The sequence below is a fragment of the Syngnathoides biaculeatus genome, chromosome 7 (assembly GCF_019802595.1).
Source record: "Syngnathoides biaculeatus isolate LvHL_M chromosome 7, ASM1980259v1, whole genome shotgun sequence".
In the NCBI taxonomy this organism is placed as follows: Eukaryota; Metazoa; Chordata; class Actinopteri; order Syngnathiformes; family Syngnathidae; genus Syngnathoides; species Syngnathoides biaculeatus.
This window is the reverse complement of record NC_084646.1, coordinates 7,996,738-8,012,728: the sequence shown is the minus strand read 5'-3', so window position 1 is coordinate 8,012,728 and position 15,991 is coordinate 7,996,738. Positions and strand designations below refer to the sequence as shown.

Below are 15,991 nucleotides of genomic sequence, written 5' to 3'. Positions count from 1 at the left end.
AGCCACAGGTTTGAAACCGTGTGAAAAGGGTCGGTGCCTTAGTGGCCGAAAATTAGGGTAATACATTTCAATTTGTTTAAAGCTTTTTTCCCCCCCGTTTAATTTTAAATGATATGTTCCCTGCTTGGTGACCGTCTATCGATCTTCCCCCGCGACAAACGGGGATGGACCGGACTCGGCGTTGACACGAACGGTTCAAAACATTGATGCGTTGTTCCCCGAGGCAAAAGCTGAAGCCCTGCTGATCCATGATGTAGCGAATGAGATAAGAATCAATCAGGAGGGACTCAGCGAGTGAGTCAGTGGCTCCAAAGTGCTGCCACACGGCGAACGCATACCGGACCGATTTCCTGCGCAACCACAGGCCTAACTCGCTAATGTGCCATTTGCTTTGGTCACACACACACACACACACACACTCCTAATTGCCTGGGTTGTTCTTCCTTGTAGCGGAGGCAACATGAGATGTGCTAATGTCTTCTGAGCGGTGGTGTCGTTTAGCTTCCGAAGAGGAGCGACGGAACAGGAGCTAGCCCCCTTTTCGACTCCATTTCGGTCGTGTAGATGGGAGCGATTACGACGACGCTGGAAGGATGGAAGTATGAGCGGCCCCGCTCAAATATGCAAACGCTGTCTGGAGCCCTCCGGGGCTAAGACATTACTGGTCAATAGCCAACACACTCCCCTGTATCGACTGCACCTCCCCCTAATTATATCTACGTTGGCCGCCGCTGCGGGGCTACTGTGAAATGCCTCGGCCGGGAGAGAAGTGAGGCCGGAACGAGAACTCGAGGCCCCGACGCCACAATCGCGTGCACATAGACGTGCCTTTTCTAAGTCTTTACACGCTGGTGTTACAGGACAGTGAGGTGGGGAAAAGTGGACAAAAATGACGAAAAATGATATTTCAAGGGAGTGGTCTGCCTTTACGCAGTTTACCCGAGTAGGCTTTTTCGCATTTTTTTTTTTTTTTTTTATATTTGCTACCTGGTCTTTCCGTGGGGACTTACCAGACTTGATCCACATCCACCATAGCGTCACTATCTTGATTTTTACGAAAACACAATATGACAGCACGCAAATACTGCATACCGCGTACAACATCTGAAGCAGTTGAGTGGATAGAAAACGGTTGAAGTCATCGAGGGGAACTGCGATGGCCCCGCGAGGACGAATTTGAAATTTGATTGGTGGCCGAAACGGTCCCGATGCTAACAGTTTAAGTGATCTCGAGGACACGGACTGATTGATATGGCAGAACATAGAGGCTGAAATCAAGATCCGCATCCAGTCCATGTTCTGAAAGAAGGGGGGCAAAACGAAACCCAATGAGATGAAGAGAATAGAAACTTTCGAATGGATTAAGAAATTGCGTGGAGAATCTGATCTACATCCGAGTTGGGAACGGCGCTAAATCCCTTCGTTTTCACAGAATTTTGAATACCTTTTTACCGTTTTGGCTGCTAAATCCCTTCAATTTGGTGAGAACCTTCTACCTCTTCTAGAAGATCTGTACAGACCCGCTTGAGCGAGTTTGGTGCGGAAGAAGCCAATACCAAACACAGTTGGTCTGAAGCACAACTGAGATTGTGGGGCCTCTTTCCGGTCCTCACAAACTGCTTAATCTGGATGAACCGGCGAGAATTCATCCCACAACACGTGCCAACATCTTCCAGAAAATCTTCCCAGAAGAGAAAATCTTTATTCTCTTTATTTACCTTTCATGCTTTTAGTTTATTATGATGTGGATCTTTTGTGATCGTAATTCTGGAATGTTCCAAGGAGTGCCTATATAAGGACGAGAAAGACCGTCAACGCGGCATTTTACCACCGCACCTTGGGACAAATACACGGACGCCTTCTGTCTTTCGTCGTTTGGACATTTCTGGAACATTCGTTTACTTGGAATACTCGCTGGAAAGAACATTGGCCTGTTTGGGAAGTTTCGTTCAACGTTGGTGACTATTCGTCGTTTCCTCGACTATCAGGTCTTCGAACTCCTATTTTGTGTTTTATCGTGTTTGTCTTGTATTGTTGTGTGCGTGATTAAATTGTCCTAAACTGCTTTGTCACATTTTGCTGGTTTTGAGTAAAGAGGATTTTAGTCTAAATTCACACGTAACGAAAACACCAGCAAGTATGAGAGATGCTAGCTTTTCAACTGTTCATAGCATCAAAATTTTTCCCAGCGTCAAGTCCAGAGGGGAACCAAGTCCAAGACTTCTCAGTAGTCACTGGGCCTTTTGCTACTCCATGTAATTCCTGTTCCTCAGGCATTAGCATCACATTTGACTTTTATGTTACTAGCAGTCTTCAATAGAGTTCGCAGTTCCAGGAAGTAAAAAATCTTTGTCGACACGTGAGCTATTTACAGAATGACTCAATAGCGAGGTGAAAAGTTCACTCCACGACAAGTTTCACATTTGTGTTTTTCCGCATGTACAATGGAAACGTGTCTCCGAATGTCACGTTTTTAAACACGCATCTCCGGAGTACTTCAAAACACAAATTGTACTTGCATTTCAGACTGTGCACCCCCCCCCCCCACTTTGTTTTGACGATGAGCGAAGACTCTTGGCCTGCAATGATTAATCAAATCACTCAATTTCTTTACTACACGATGAGAGAAATATACAAAAATGAGGTTTTCAGCCAACTGCACCTTTGTCTTGGAAAGCAATTATTACATTATTCCGCACATTCTCATACCTGTACATTATGCCAGGTAAGTACACGTGTGCAAAGTTCATTTACTGGTTCTTCCGCCAGTCTTTTATCCCAACAATTAGCCTTTAAAATTCAACCAATCCGCTGCCAATTGGGGAAAAAAATTATAATTACAAAAATACCAACGACAGAATCCAGTCCCAACCCGAACAAAGGCCGCCGGCTCTCGAGTCAATTTCTCCCAATCGAGTCGACAGCTGTGCTTGGAGGGCTGATATAAAGAGCCCGATGGAGCTCTCAGCCTAAACGAACCTCGTCTCGGCGTAGACGCTGTGCAAGAGGAAAGGGGGTTGGGGGGGCAGATGTCTCGGGCTCAGCCCTGCCTCGGGCTACGGGCTCTTGTCCGAGGCCTTCCTTCACAGCTTCCTAGGGGACCTCTTAAACACAGAGCGCCCCCCCCCATGCCTCTTTCTCCCCGGTTAGAGTCATTTCGGCTGTACATATGTGCACTTAGAAACCACACAAGCAGCCGGCTGGGCAAAACCGTCTCAGAACCCTTGAATCAGTGAAGGAGGCTGGAAAAGGTCAAAATTCAACAACAAAGACAAAAACCGCAAGAGGATTTTCTATAGTAGACGATACAGTTCACTCATCTGTCAATTACAAAAAACATTTTTGGGAGCACTAGACCAGTCATTTCCAACCTCTATAGAGCCAAGGCACATGTTTTAAAATTGAAAAATTCCACAGCACATCAACAAAAATGGATAGATTCGTGACTGGATGTACTTCCTGCCATCTAATAGAAGAGAATTTTTTTGTTCTGTCTGTCATTGTTCCTCACAGGCATAAATAGATGAATAAAGATAATTATTTCTTGGAAATAAATGTTTTTTTTTTTTTTTTTAGCAATGACATAAAATTGGATAACTTCCCACAGCACACCTGAAGAGCGCTCCCGGCACACAGTTTGGGAATCACTTTACTAGACAAACATCGTAAAAATTTTGTCAGACGGGATCGACGTCTGCTACTGGAGCTGCTTTCTAAATATTGAAAAATACACATTTTAATAACAGTTTATTGTATTTTACAAAATGACCCCAAAGAAAGCCCTTTGTTTGTCCATGTTGTGATGTTTTCATCTACTTAAAAGCTATTTCCATGCCACAACGCTAGCTAATTTATGTCATGTCAAAAATCAAAACGGAAAACCATTTTTTCTGTATTGGCGCGACGGCTTGCAGGGTATATTGCTTTTCGACTTAATTTTCCACTGTTCACTTCATTTGAAGATGCATTTTGGGATACATTATGGCCACTACACAAGGGATTAGCGAAAAAGTAAACCCATCGCATTTGGGGTTGAGCATTCGCAAAATTTCTTAATTACTTTGGAGAGTAACTTGTGTGTTGTTAAAAATTAAAAACTCACCTATTCAATGTTTTAATGTTGAGGCAAAAAACACATCTAATGCACTCATCCTATGGCTTCTATAGGCCATCACAAAACATTTTCAGTCAGTCAATTGGGATCATTCAATCAATTTTCCCATTGATGAATTGGATTTAAAAATAAATACATTTTGCATTATGAAACAATACATGCATGTGATGCGCAAGTCTCGTTTTTTGCCCACTTGAGGTCGGCTGCCTTACATTCTACTGGAGTATCTGTGACTTTAAATGTGTACGTCTTTAAAAGGGGCTCGGGCGTCATAGAACGAGAATGTAGCGTGCGTGCTAAACCGTTAGCCGGCGTGCGGTGATGATTATTGCGCCTTTGCTTGCCTGGTGACGCCAGATTGCATCAAAATTTGGAGTTTGCAGCAGACGCACTGCACTTGACCATCGTTTTTGAGTGTGAAAATGATCCCAAACTTCAGAGATTCTCCGTCTTTGACGATATCTTTCCTCCTGGCTCACCGACATCGCCCCCCCCCCCCCCCCCAACTCATTTCTACATGTAGCGGTACACGTGACTGCACAATAACACGCGTAACGTTAGTCCATGTGGAAAAATTATCCACGCAACGCTTCGAGGCCCAGAGTTTGCTTTCTTTTGTGTAATTCAATTATTTAAGTCATTGACGCCCGGGCTCCCATGATTAAATTACCCAAGGATTTTCGCCATTTTATCACCCATAAATTAGCGGCGATTTCACTGTACTCACTCCAAATCTGGACATCATTACGAAACGGCAAACTCACGTTTTGGGACGCTACGTTTATAATCGTGGGTCGGGACTGATTTCTAAACACAGCCCATTTAAAAGAATAAATGAGAAGAAGAAGAACTGTTGAATCCAGATCTTAAGAGTCCCTCTTCTTCCGTTAGAATCAACAGTGCAAAGAAGCAAGGCCCTGTGTTTAGCTTGTAAATGTTTAACCATTCCTCAACATCGTAAAAGCCCCTGGATCCCGACTATCCGCCAACCCCCCCTCCCCCCCAGGTCCGGTCCGGCCAAAAACCCCTCCCCCGCAATGTGTCACCTCCTCCTGGTGGATGCTGGGCATATGCCACGGTGCCGCTCCCCTTTTCTTTCCCCCAAACTGGCCCTCGCCTCCCGTGACAGCCATCAATCAGCCGGCGGTGCCATGGCGACGGGGCCCCTCGGGGAGCATACGGCGTCGGGCGGCACCGGGGCTTTACGAGCGGTCGGCGGCCAGCGGAGCGACGTGCGCAAACACACCTCCCCCACACCTAGACAATGGCGACAAGCACTGGCACTGTCCACACAGACACGCTAGCCCCCCCCCCCAAAACCACCCACATGTGTCACCTCACTCCCCTAAAGATACCAGAACTTTCTCTCCAAATAAAACTTGGTGGTGGCCACCTCTGCCAAATTTCAGTCCACCTAGTCCTCTAAAAGCTGACGAAAAACGTTATTATCTGACCGGCGCTGCGCTAGCTGGGTTATCTTGAACTGCAAATGTGGTCTCACGTAACTGAAACCGTTGGTAGTCACTTCTCAAACCGTGAGTGGATTTTCTACTTTCCCTACAGCCAACGTGTCCACAACTTTGTGCATTTTCTAAAATGGCCATCGTTTCTTTTGCTACCTAGCACCTCTGAGCTAGTTATTGATATGGCGTATTAATTGGAGAACTTCCTCATTCCGTCTTGTTTTTATTATTTGCTTTTTTTGAGGACTTTACCAACTTAACCCCTGGAAATGAGTAGACGTGATCAGGCAAGGGTGTCAAACTCAGTTTTGTCGCGGGCCACATTGTAGTCGCGGTTTCCCTCAGAGGGCCGTTATGACTGTGAAACCATAAAAACCTTTAAGCGCCTCATCATATTGGCACATTTCTAGACTAGTTTTGGAATCGGAAATCAAGCATTTGAAATTTGGGTGCAGATTTGAACAAAAATCATGGACGTCGATACACATGATTTGCCTTATCGGGCCACATAAAATCATGTGGCGGGCCCGATCTGGCCCCCAGGCCTTGAGTTTGACACCTGTGTGATAATGGATGCAACTAATGATTATTATAATAATGGATTAACAATTATTAACAATAGTGTTTTTACGCTTAGTTGTATTAAAAAGAAAAAGTATTCTTTTGTTAAAAAACGGGACATTATTTTAAATTGATAGCAAAGAAAATGCACAAAGAAAATGGATTGTGTACAACCCAGATTTGGTCCATAAAAACTTTGATAAAAACTATAACTATGTTATTATTTGCTGTTTTCTACGTTTCAGTTTGATTTAATGCAAATCATTCTATGTTTGTGGAGACCATTAGAAACCAAATATTTGCTGTTGAAAGGCTGAAATCTGAGAATTTGGACAATTTAAAATTTTTGTCAACACCTCTAAATGCAATGCTTTAAATCTCTTTTGTAAGAATAAATACTGTACAGATTTAAGTCAATAGCTGCTGTTAAAGAAGATATGCTCTTAAAGAATATGAAGTTTTCACGTCTTAGGTTTGGTCGCTCCATTTTTTTTCCTCCACTTCACTAGAGTGACGGTGCCTCAGAGACTCACTCTCAAATCAAATTTTGTCTCGTCACGGACAGAAAGAGAAAGAGAGGGAGGAAAAAAAAAAAATATATACAAATTGACCCGTCATCAGTCAAGTCGACAAACATGCAAATTGGAGCGCTGGACCACGTGTTCTAACGCTTGAATTTGAAGTCCTGGAGCAAGAACACATCTTCAAACCCGAGGACACGAATCTGAACAACAACGAAGGTTCCGATCGGAAAAAAAAAAAACAACAAGGCGTGTCGTTATTTAAAGGGCAGCGCGCCTCTGCAGACGCGCTCCGAGCTCCTAGGTCACCAGAAGACCCGTTGTTACCATGACAACTATCTGCCAAGAGACGAACCTACGTCGCCATTTTAACCAACCCCTTCCTGTGTGACGAGTGGAACCCCCCAACCCCGCAGCCCATCTCTCTCCCCCCGAGCGCTGGCGAGCGGTCGTCATTTTCTGCTGACGCCGCTAAACCTTCGACTATTCTAATTGACGCTTGCTCACGGAGCAGATATGAACCCCAGCAGATAAAATCTTACAAAACGCAGCGTAATAATCAACAGGACGCACGTAACGCAATCACGAAGGTGTCGGTCACTTCGTGCGGAGTGGACCAAAAAGCCGCCTCCTCTCTCCGCCACCAATCAACGGAGATTATTCTGTCGCAGGTTAAATGGGCTTCGACGTGTACCGACGGGTCTGACTCGGGACACGCTGACATCAGCACGGCTTCCCAGAAACCTAATAAGTGCCTCCGTCGGATGCGTCACCGAAAGGGCGAGATAACCGAAAAAGCTTTAGAGTACAAATGGTATAAAAAAAAAAAAAAAAAAAAAAAAAAACATCTTACAGTCATATTTTTTCAAAGCAGAGCTCCCCATGTTGCCGGCTGTTTTAGAACATTTTCACCGATCTTTCAAGTACTATTCACCGATTACCGACCAAAAAGCACGTGTGAGCTCGCTCGCCTTGTCCAACTTCCAACGTGTTGCCATTTTTGCCGTGACGAGCCGAGATCTTCAACTCAAAAACTGTGCTGATCTAAAATCGGTTGCAATAACGTCACCTATCTGATCGGATCTGTTTCCCATCATTTACAAGATGGATTTCATAAAAAGTTGGCCCAGACACTCTTCCAAGCTTCCTGTGAGAAAAATTAAATAAAAAATAGATAGATAGATAGATAGATAGATAGATAGATAGATTAGATAGATAGATAGATAGATAGATAGATAGATATAGATAGATAGATAGATAGATAGATAGATAGATAGATAGATAGATAGATAGATAGACTATAGTTTGGCTGTTTGTCTCGATGTGCCCTATGATTGGCTAGCAACCTCCTGCCCGTTGACAGCTGGGATAGGCTCCAGCCCACTCCCCGTGACCCTTGTGAGGATAAGCGGCAAAGAAAATGGATGGATGGATGGATGGATACATTGAAATGTGAGAGCATTCCATAAAGTGAAAATTTGTGCAGTGGATGAAAAAAAAAAAAAAAAAAAAATTCCCATGTACCCCTGCTCAAAATGGGCGCCCCCTTCTGCAAAAAGATTCTACTTTAGTTGCCTATAAACGACAAAAGATAGCGTCGAGGACCGCTTTTGTCCAAATGAAGCTCGTCAACTCACACCAGCACCACTGAAAGGCGGGATAGGGTGATTTTTAGGGGTGAATAACTGAAGATAGCCCCCTCCCCACAAAAATATCCAGGAATAGGTACATTCCCAAATACCGAACCGCAATTGTATGGGGGTACACTAACCAGGGTGTCCTGGAAACTTTGTCGTACTGTGACTGGCAGAGCAATCAAATACTTTCCCGCTAGATCCTAAAAGGTACATGCAGTAGTTAATCCACGTCTGCACTTTGTGTGACATTTTTATTTGGTGTCGTGATGCCAAGATTTTTTTTTCCCTCTCATGTAAAACATATATATAACTTGCCTCAATAAGGGTTGGGAAATACTCTTTTGTGTACAGTACCAAAGGTATGTGCATAGTAATTATTGCATAAAATTCAAACAACACTTAATTGATCCCATTATGAAAGCAGTGAGGTTAAACGAAGTTCGCCGCTTTGGCCGCGACCGGCAAAAGCTGTCGATCCGGTCTAAACTCGTTTGCCATCTAACGCACGTCAACTGTTGGACATTGAGCAACGCCTTGGGGGATCCAAACCGGAGTCCGCAGCTTTCACAGACTCATCCCGTTAATTTCTTTCTTTTTTTTTTTTTTTAAATAATCATTTTACCCCAAGATCACGCGGTAGATTACATCCCTCCGGATATTGTTTCACACTATGCACGTGTTGCTGCTCTGTGCTTGTTAAAGTAACTCTTGCTTGAGGGTTTAAAATTACCCTAATGTGCTCATTTCTGGCGGCACGGTGGCTAAGCTAGTAAAGCGTTAGCCTCACAGTTCTGAGGAGCCGGGTTCGATCCCGGCCCCGTCTGTGTGGAGTTTGCATGTTCTCCCCGTGCCTGCGTGGGTTTCCTCGCCCATTCCAAAAACATGCAACATTGATTGGAAACTCGAAAGAAAATGGATGGATGTTCATTTGCACTCGCCTATCTATGGCGTTTACCATTATATCTTAGCATTAAGACAGCGTATTGTATGGTTTGGTTGAACATTTTGGCGTTTAGACATACATCCATCCATTTTCTGAGCTGCTTATCCTCACAAGTGTCGCAGGAATGCTGGAGCCTATCCCAGCTATCATCGGGCAAGAGGCGGGGTGCACCCTGAACATGCACACAGAGACAGACAACAGTCGCACTCACGATCACACCTAAGGGCAATTTAGAGTGTCCAATTCATGTTGCATGTTTTTGAGGATGTGGGAGGAAACTGGAGTGCCCGGAGAAAAGCCACGAAGCCACGGGGAGAACATGCAAACTCCACACGCTGAGGGCCGGGATTGAACTCGGGTCCTCAAAACTGTGACGCCAACGCTCAAACCAGTTGCTCCGCCGTGCCGCCATGTTTAAACATCCAATATTTAATTAAAGTCACAGTCAACTTCAACTGGGTGTGATAAATAAATAGCTTTAAGCAAGCATGCTTTGTCTCTTATTTTGTGAACTATGAGTGAGAACGAGTGCTAAGGAATTCTTTAAAAATTGTGTCTTAATATGTTTAAGTGCGCTTCAATGACCTATAATGTTTGGGAGAAGTAAAATAAATAAATAAATATGTATTTTATCATATTTATGATATATTTTTTAAAATATATATATTTCTGACAAAAATCACTAATAATAATAAATAACCGAAGGGACTACTCACATAGTCGTGGAAGGCTTTGGCTTCACTGGAGTGGTCACATGTCTCTCTCCTCTCGGGCGCAGCGCAGTACAAGTCCCAGAATACGCTGCGGGGGTTCAGACGGGGCGGGGAGTTGGGGGGACGGGGACGGGGACGTGAGACGAACGCCGGCGCGTAAACAAGCCCCGTGACGCGTTTCCACGGGGTGGGGTGGGGTGGGCTGGGGGACACGAGATCGCCGTCACTTACCACCACCAGGAATGCAGGAATCCGGGGGGTTCTCCGAGCGTTATGTTCTTCTCCCATCGTATCTAGGGAGAATGGTTGGAATTATGTACTAGAAAGGCAATAAATCCCATGATGCATTGCACCCATGTCGTTTCAGTTTCATTTAGGAGCTAATATTTGCCCAATGTCCATTGTTTTCTAGATCATAACAAAAATCACCAAGAATACAATTAAGCAAGTCAAATAGGACAAAATACTGCATTATGAAATCAGCTGTCGTTATCGTTTTTTTTCTTCTTCAGTTTATACACTTTTTTTTCCTTCTTTCGGCTTGTCCCATTTGGGGTTGCACGCTCATATTTGTCTGCCAGTTTGTTTTTTTTTCCACGTCCTTCCCGACGCAACCCCACTCGGGGAGTGGAAGCACAACAGTGAGAAACAAACTCACGACCCCTCGTTTGCCAAACCAGTGCTCTAACCGCTGCATTATGATCACCTTTAGTGGTCAGGATTTTTTTTTTTTTTTTAAATCAGGCCATTTTCTAAATCTATTTTATTTATTTGATTGGGGGGGTGATTTTTATTATTATTTGATTTAATTTTTTTTACATTTTTATTTTTTTTCCCCTCATACAAATAATGGCTTGCTCTAACCGCTGTGGTATGGCCACCTTTAGCGGTCAGGATTTTTTTTTATCAGGTGGCCAGGATTTTTAAAATCTATTTATTTGTTTATATCTTTGATGGGGGGTGATTTTTATTATTATTTGATTTAATTTTTTTACATTTTTATTTTTTTTCCCCCTCATACAAATAATGCCATTCTCTAACTGCTGAGCTATGGCCACCTTTAGCGGTCAGGATTTTTTTTTCATCAGGTGGCCAATATTTTTTTAATCTATTTAATTATTTGATTTGATTTCAGGGGAGGGGGTGATTTTTTTTAAGAATTATTATTTGATTTAATTTTTTTATTTTTTTCCCCTCATACAAATAATGCCTTGCTCTAACAGCTGAGCTATGGCCACCTTTGGCGGTCAGGATTTTTTTAATCAATTTATTTATGATTTGGGGGGGGGGGTTAATTTTTTTTATTAGTATTATTATTTCCCCCCCCCCATACAAATAATGCACGTTTGTTTTATAAATGCTCGTAACACATAATGACGGGCGAAACAATTCAATTCTCTTCCACTTCCCATGTATCTACTTTTTGGGATATATTTGTCTGGTCTTGCACCTTTTTTTTTTTTTTTTTTAAACTAATGTAAAAAATGTTCCTCAGCTCGATAATATTTTTGGAGAAAAAAAAAACACAAGCAGGGAATGAGTGAAAGGTTCTGAAGGCCTACAGAGAACAAGTGAGAAAAAAATCCAAAAACGCTACGTACCTCTGACAAAAAGGTCTGTGCAGACTTCTGTGCTCCTATGTGGAGCAAATACTCGTAGACGTAAAGAGCCAACCTGCGAACGGGGATAAAAAAAAATGTATTGCACTTTAATTTCAAGTTGTTAAATGAATGCAGAAAAGCAGGTACGGCTGAGGAGGTAGTCGCGGGTGCAGTATAGAAGGAGGTTCATTTCATATTCAGCTTAACGTCAATGCACAGTACTAGTACGCTCTTTGTCCTCACTCGTAGTCTAGCAGAGCGACTAGGAGGCACTAGTAAAACAAATGTCTTACTAGTATGTGCGCCATTGTTTATAATATGTACAGTTTTTGTCATAACTAGTCGGAAAACTTTGGTATGCTAGCAGGAGAACAACATTTTAGTGGACACCTGCATGCTACTAGTACAATTATCGACAAAATTCTTCTAGTTGACATATAGTGACTTAATAGTAGTGTAATAAGGGTAACTCGTCTTAACTCACTGATAACTTGTTGCTGGTAACCAAATTTGGAAAAAAATATCAATAGTAAGACAAAGTAATTCTACTAGTGCGCTGAATTGTCTCACTATTGATTCAGTACAAAGTGTGTACTAGTTCATGGACTTTAAGATGGTCATCGAGAATATGAAATAAATGCTCAAACCGAAGCCTTAGTTCAATATACTTGATAGAGACTATTAGCGTGACGAATGACTACTATTCATTCAGTAATTTTAGTAGTGCTGCACAGTAGTTTACAAGTAAAGTTAAAACGTGTAGTACTAAGCCAAAAGTCTGACTAGTAGTGCGGGGAAAATGTAAAACATTTGTTCAACTAGAGCATCCTAATTGTTCTACTAGTGAGCCAATTTGTTTTACTAGTACATACTACCGTGTGGGCCTAAACCAGGATATCAATGAGGCTACTAGTCACACATGCAGTCAACTAGTTGTGTTATTAGTGCACCACTTTAGTTTACAAATGAGGTTTAATTGTGTACTAGTAGGTTAAAAATGGCACTAGTATTGAAGACATAAAAGTGGACAGACCTTCCTCGTGCACCCGAGTTAGTACTAGTTCCTAGTGCACCCTAGTACAAATGAACGGTTTCAATCATGAGGACAGAACGTAGTATTGCTTAATATTGGATGAGTGAACCAAAAGTGGCACTAGTTGTGCAAAAAAAAAAAAAACATTTTAGTAGTACATACTAGTACGTGGGCCTAAAGCTGGATATCATTGAGGTTACTAGTTACACATGCTCTCAACTAGTTGTTAGTGTACCACATTAGTTTACTATGTACTGTGTATTAGTAGGTTAAAAATGGCACTAGTATTGAAGACACAAAAGTGGACAGACCTTACTAGTGCACGCTAGTTGTTGTACTAATGAATCGTTTCAATAGCGAGGTCAGAGCGTACTAGTACTCAATTTTCAACTGCCGTTGTGGAAAGACATCTGTGCATGTATTCAGTTCTTGATGAGGAACCTACTAGCGCGACACATGCTTTCGATTCGTAGAATTACGAGTGCAGAACAGCAGTTCACTAGTACGGTCTAATTCTGGATGAGTGAGCTAAAAGTGCCGCTAAAAACACATTTGATCTACAAGTTAACCCGGTCGTTCTGCTTCACCACTACACTAGTACACTAGTGATTTTACAAGTGCGCTGAATTATTGTACTATTCTAAAAGACTTAACCGCAAGATGGATATCCAACATATTATGTTCGAATGTCTTTATGGAAACCACTTTGTTGCTACTACTTGGGTGAACAAGGCTACCACCATGACACGTTCCTGCTATTTGGACCTAGCAGTGCTACTAACCCAGCACAGTAGTTCACTACCAATGTTAAATAGCGTACTGGTACAAGGGAGCCAAAAAAGTTGCACTAGTTGTGCAAAAAAAAAAAAAAAAAATTTTAGTAGTACTTACTATAGCGTGGGCCTAAGCCTGGATATCGACGAGGCTACTAGTCACACATGCAGTCGACTAGTGTTATTAGTGCACCACTTTAGTTTACAAAAGAGGTTTAATTTGTGTATTAGTAGGTCAAAAATGGCACTAGTATTGAAGACAAAAGTGGGCAGACCTTCCTCGTGCACCCTAGTTAGTACTAGTTCCTAGTGCACCCTTGTACAAATGAACTGTTTCAATCGTGGGGACAGAGCGTACTAGTACTCCATTTTGAACCGGCTTTGTGGAAGAAATTTGTGCATGTATTTCACCCTTGATAAGGAAGCTACTAGCGTGACACATGCTTTCGAGTCGTAGTATTACTAGTGCAGAACAGCAGTTCACTAGTATGGTTTAATTCTGGACGAGTGAGTCAAAAGTGGCGCTAGCAGTGGAAAAAAATGTTGCGAGTAAAAACGCATTTGATCTACAAGTGCAACCCGGTCGTTCTGCTTCACCACTACACTAGTACACTAGTGATTTTACAAGTGCGCTGAATTATAGTAGTATTCTAAAAGACTTAACCGCAAGATGGATATCCAAAATATTATGTGCGAATGTCTTTATGGAAAGCACTTTGTTGCTACTAGTTGGGTCCACAAGGTTACCACCATGACATGTTCCTGCTATTTGGACCTAGTAGTGCTACTAACCCAGGACAGTAGTTCACTACCAATGTTAAATAGCATACCGGTACAAGTGAGCCAAAAAAGTGGCACTAGTTGTCCAAAAAAACAAAAAAAATGTTGCTACGAGAAAGACACATTCTAGTAGACCCTAGTCGTTCTACTAGTGCGCTGAATTGTCGTGGTGGTAAGGGCAAAGCGCGCACTAGTACACGGATGAACAAAGATAGCGAATAAATGCTCAAACGTGTTTGCATACTAGTGGAGGCCTTGTGAACAATGGCTGCCAAGCAAGCAGGCTGTGGCACCAACATTTGCATGGGGCCGAACACAAAGTGCGGGGCGAAGACGCAACAGTATCTAGTGCAGAAAATACACAAACGTGTGCGCCTGGAAGCTTCCGCGCAGCCTTGATGAGAACCCAAATGATATCATGATCATTTTTCAAAAAGGAAAAGAAAGAAAAAAATAAGCGCGTCTCGCTTACAAAGAGGGAAACAATGTAATGTGTTGTGTGCAGCTAGGCGATCATGTTATTGTTTTCAATCTCGCGATTCGACACAAAATGTCACACTATCGCTCGTTTTTTCGCGAGTGGCCATTTACATCCATATTTTTTATTTTTTAAAGACGGCGACACGCATTGACAATGGCGAGAGTAGACAAGGCGGTTCATTCAATTGCTTTTTTTTTTTTTTCCCGGTTGCAGGAAATCGCCCTCTTCTCGCTCTTTGCTAGCCCCCGTCCAGCGAACAACAAGCAAGTTGCAAAGGCGGAAAAAAAAAAAAAAACACACGACAAGGCACATTCGTCACTGTTTCTCGGCTTACTTTTCTCGCGCTTGGCCGTCCGAGGGCACCGGGGTTCCTTTGCCTTTCGGGAACATTGTTTAGTCGTTTGTCGAGCAGTCGGCTTTCTTGTTTATTTTGTTTGTTTTTTTTTTTCGGAGCCGCTCTATTTCATCTCTCGGTTCATCGCGGCCGCGACCCTCTCGCACGCCAACCGCACTACAATGGTCCTCCTCACCCGATACCTCAACCGAGCTTGGTCCAAGCGGAGGGGCGGGGCGAAGAGGCGGGGCCAGTAATTTGATCGATGACTTTCCTAGCCAATGGGCGCGTGGAATATTTTTTTAAGGTCTGCCTGACAGTCGCGTTAGAGCGTCAATTAAATAAACGCGTCGTTATGCAACAGTTCTCTTAATTTTACTTTCATAACGTTACTTTTTCGTCTGAAAAGATGAATGGCGTTATTGAAAATGCGCAGTGTCTCACGAAAGTGAGTACATCTATTGAAGTAAATTTGTGCCACCAGGATTTGAATATGAAATGCCACAGAAAACTGGATTTGAATCTGAAAGTAATATTTAAAGTAATCACATTTTCAATAGATGCCACAATTCGCCGTCTAAAATTCACCGTCTGTGCCACCAGGAAGGGTTACTTCAGGTCAGAAGCAAACAGCCAGCCAATCCAGTTACGCTTTCTTAGCATGCGATGTCACGTGACTAAGAAAGCGTAACTGCGATTGGCTAGTTGTTTGGTTCTGACCTGAAGTAACCCTTGCTGGTGGCACCGAAAGTGAATTCCAAACAGCGAATTTCAGACACCGAATTGTAGCAACTCTTGAAAATGTGATGACTTTACATTTCAAATTCGAATCCTGTTTTCTGTGGCATTTCAAATTCAAATCCTGGTGGTACTAATTTACTTCCATATGTGGGCACCATTATTTTACAAAACGACCGCAACTGTATTGAACATTGATTAAAATGGAGATTCAGTGTTGACGTGTAAATTGACTTTTTTCATCTCAAAAGTAACTCAACACTGACTTTAGTGTCCAAACCTCTAGCAACAAAAGTGAA

The 15,991-nt window shown here is 42.7% G+C and overlaps 1 protein-coding gene across 2 annotated transcripts in view; it reads right to left on the bottom strand.

The window, feature by feature from the left end:
* Nucleotides 1-15,190, bottom strand: part of LOC133503426 (single-stranded DNA-binding protein 3-like) — a 29,632-nt gene extending 14,442 nt beyond the window's left edge. The window contains exons 1-4 of one of the 2 annotated variants that reach the window (XM_061825068.1): nucleotides 14,955-15,190; nucleotides 11,554-11,626; nucleotides 10,184-10,245; nucleotides 9,956-10,040 (exon numbers count right to left, since the gene is read on the bottom strand). In XM_061825068.1, coding sequence (XP_061681052.1) covers nucleotides 9,956-10,040; nucleotides 10,184-10,245; nucleotides 11,554-11,626; nucleotides 14,955-15,010 — 276 coding nt within the window. In that variant the 5' untranslated portion in view covers nucleotides 15,011-15,190. The remainder of the gene's footprint in view (nucleotides 1-9,955; nucleotides 10,041-10,183; nucleotides 10,246-11,553; nucleotides 11,627-14,954) is intronic. The other variant, XM_061825069.1, reaches the window with a different exon arrangement.
* Between the last annotated feature and the right edge of the window lie 801 nt (nucleotides 15,191-15,991).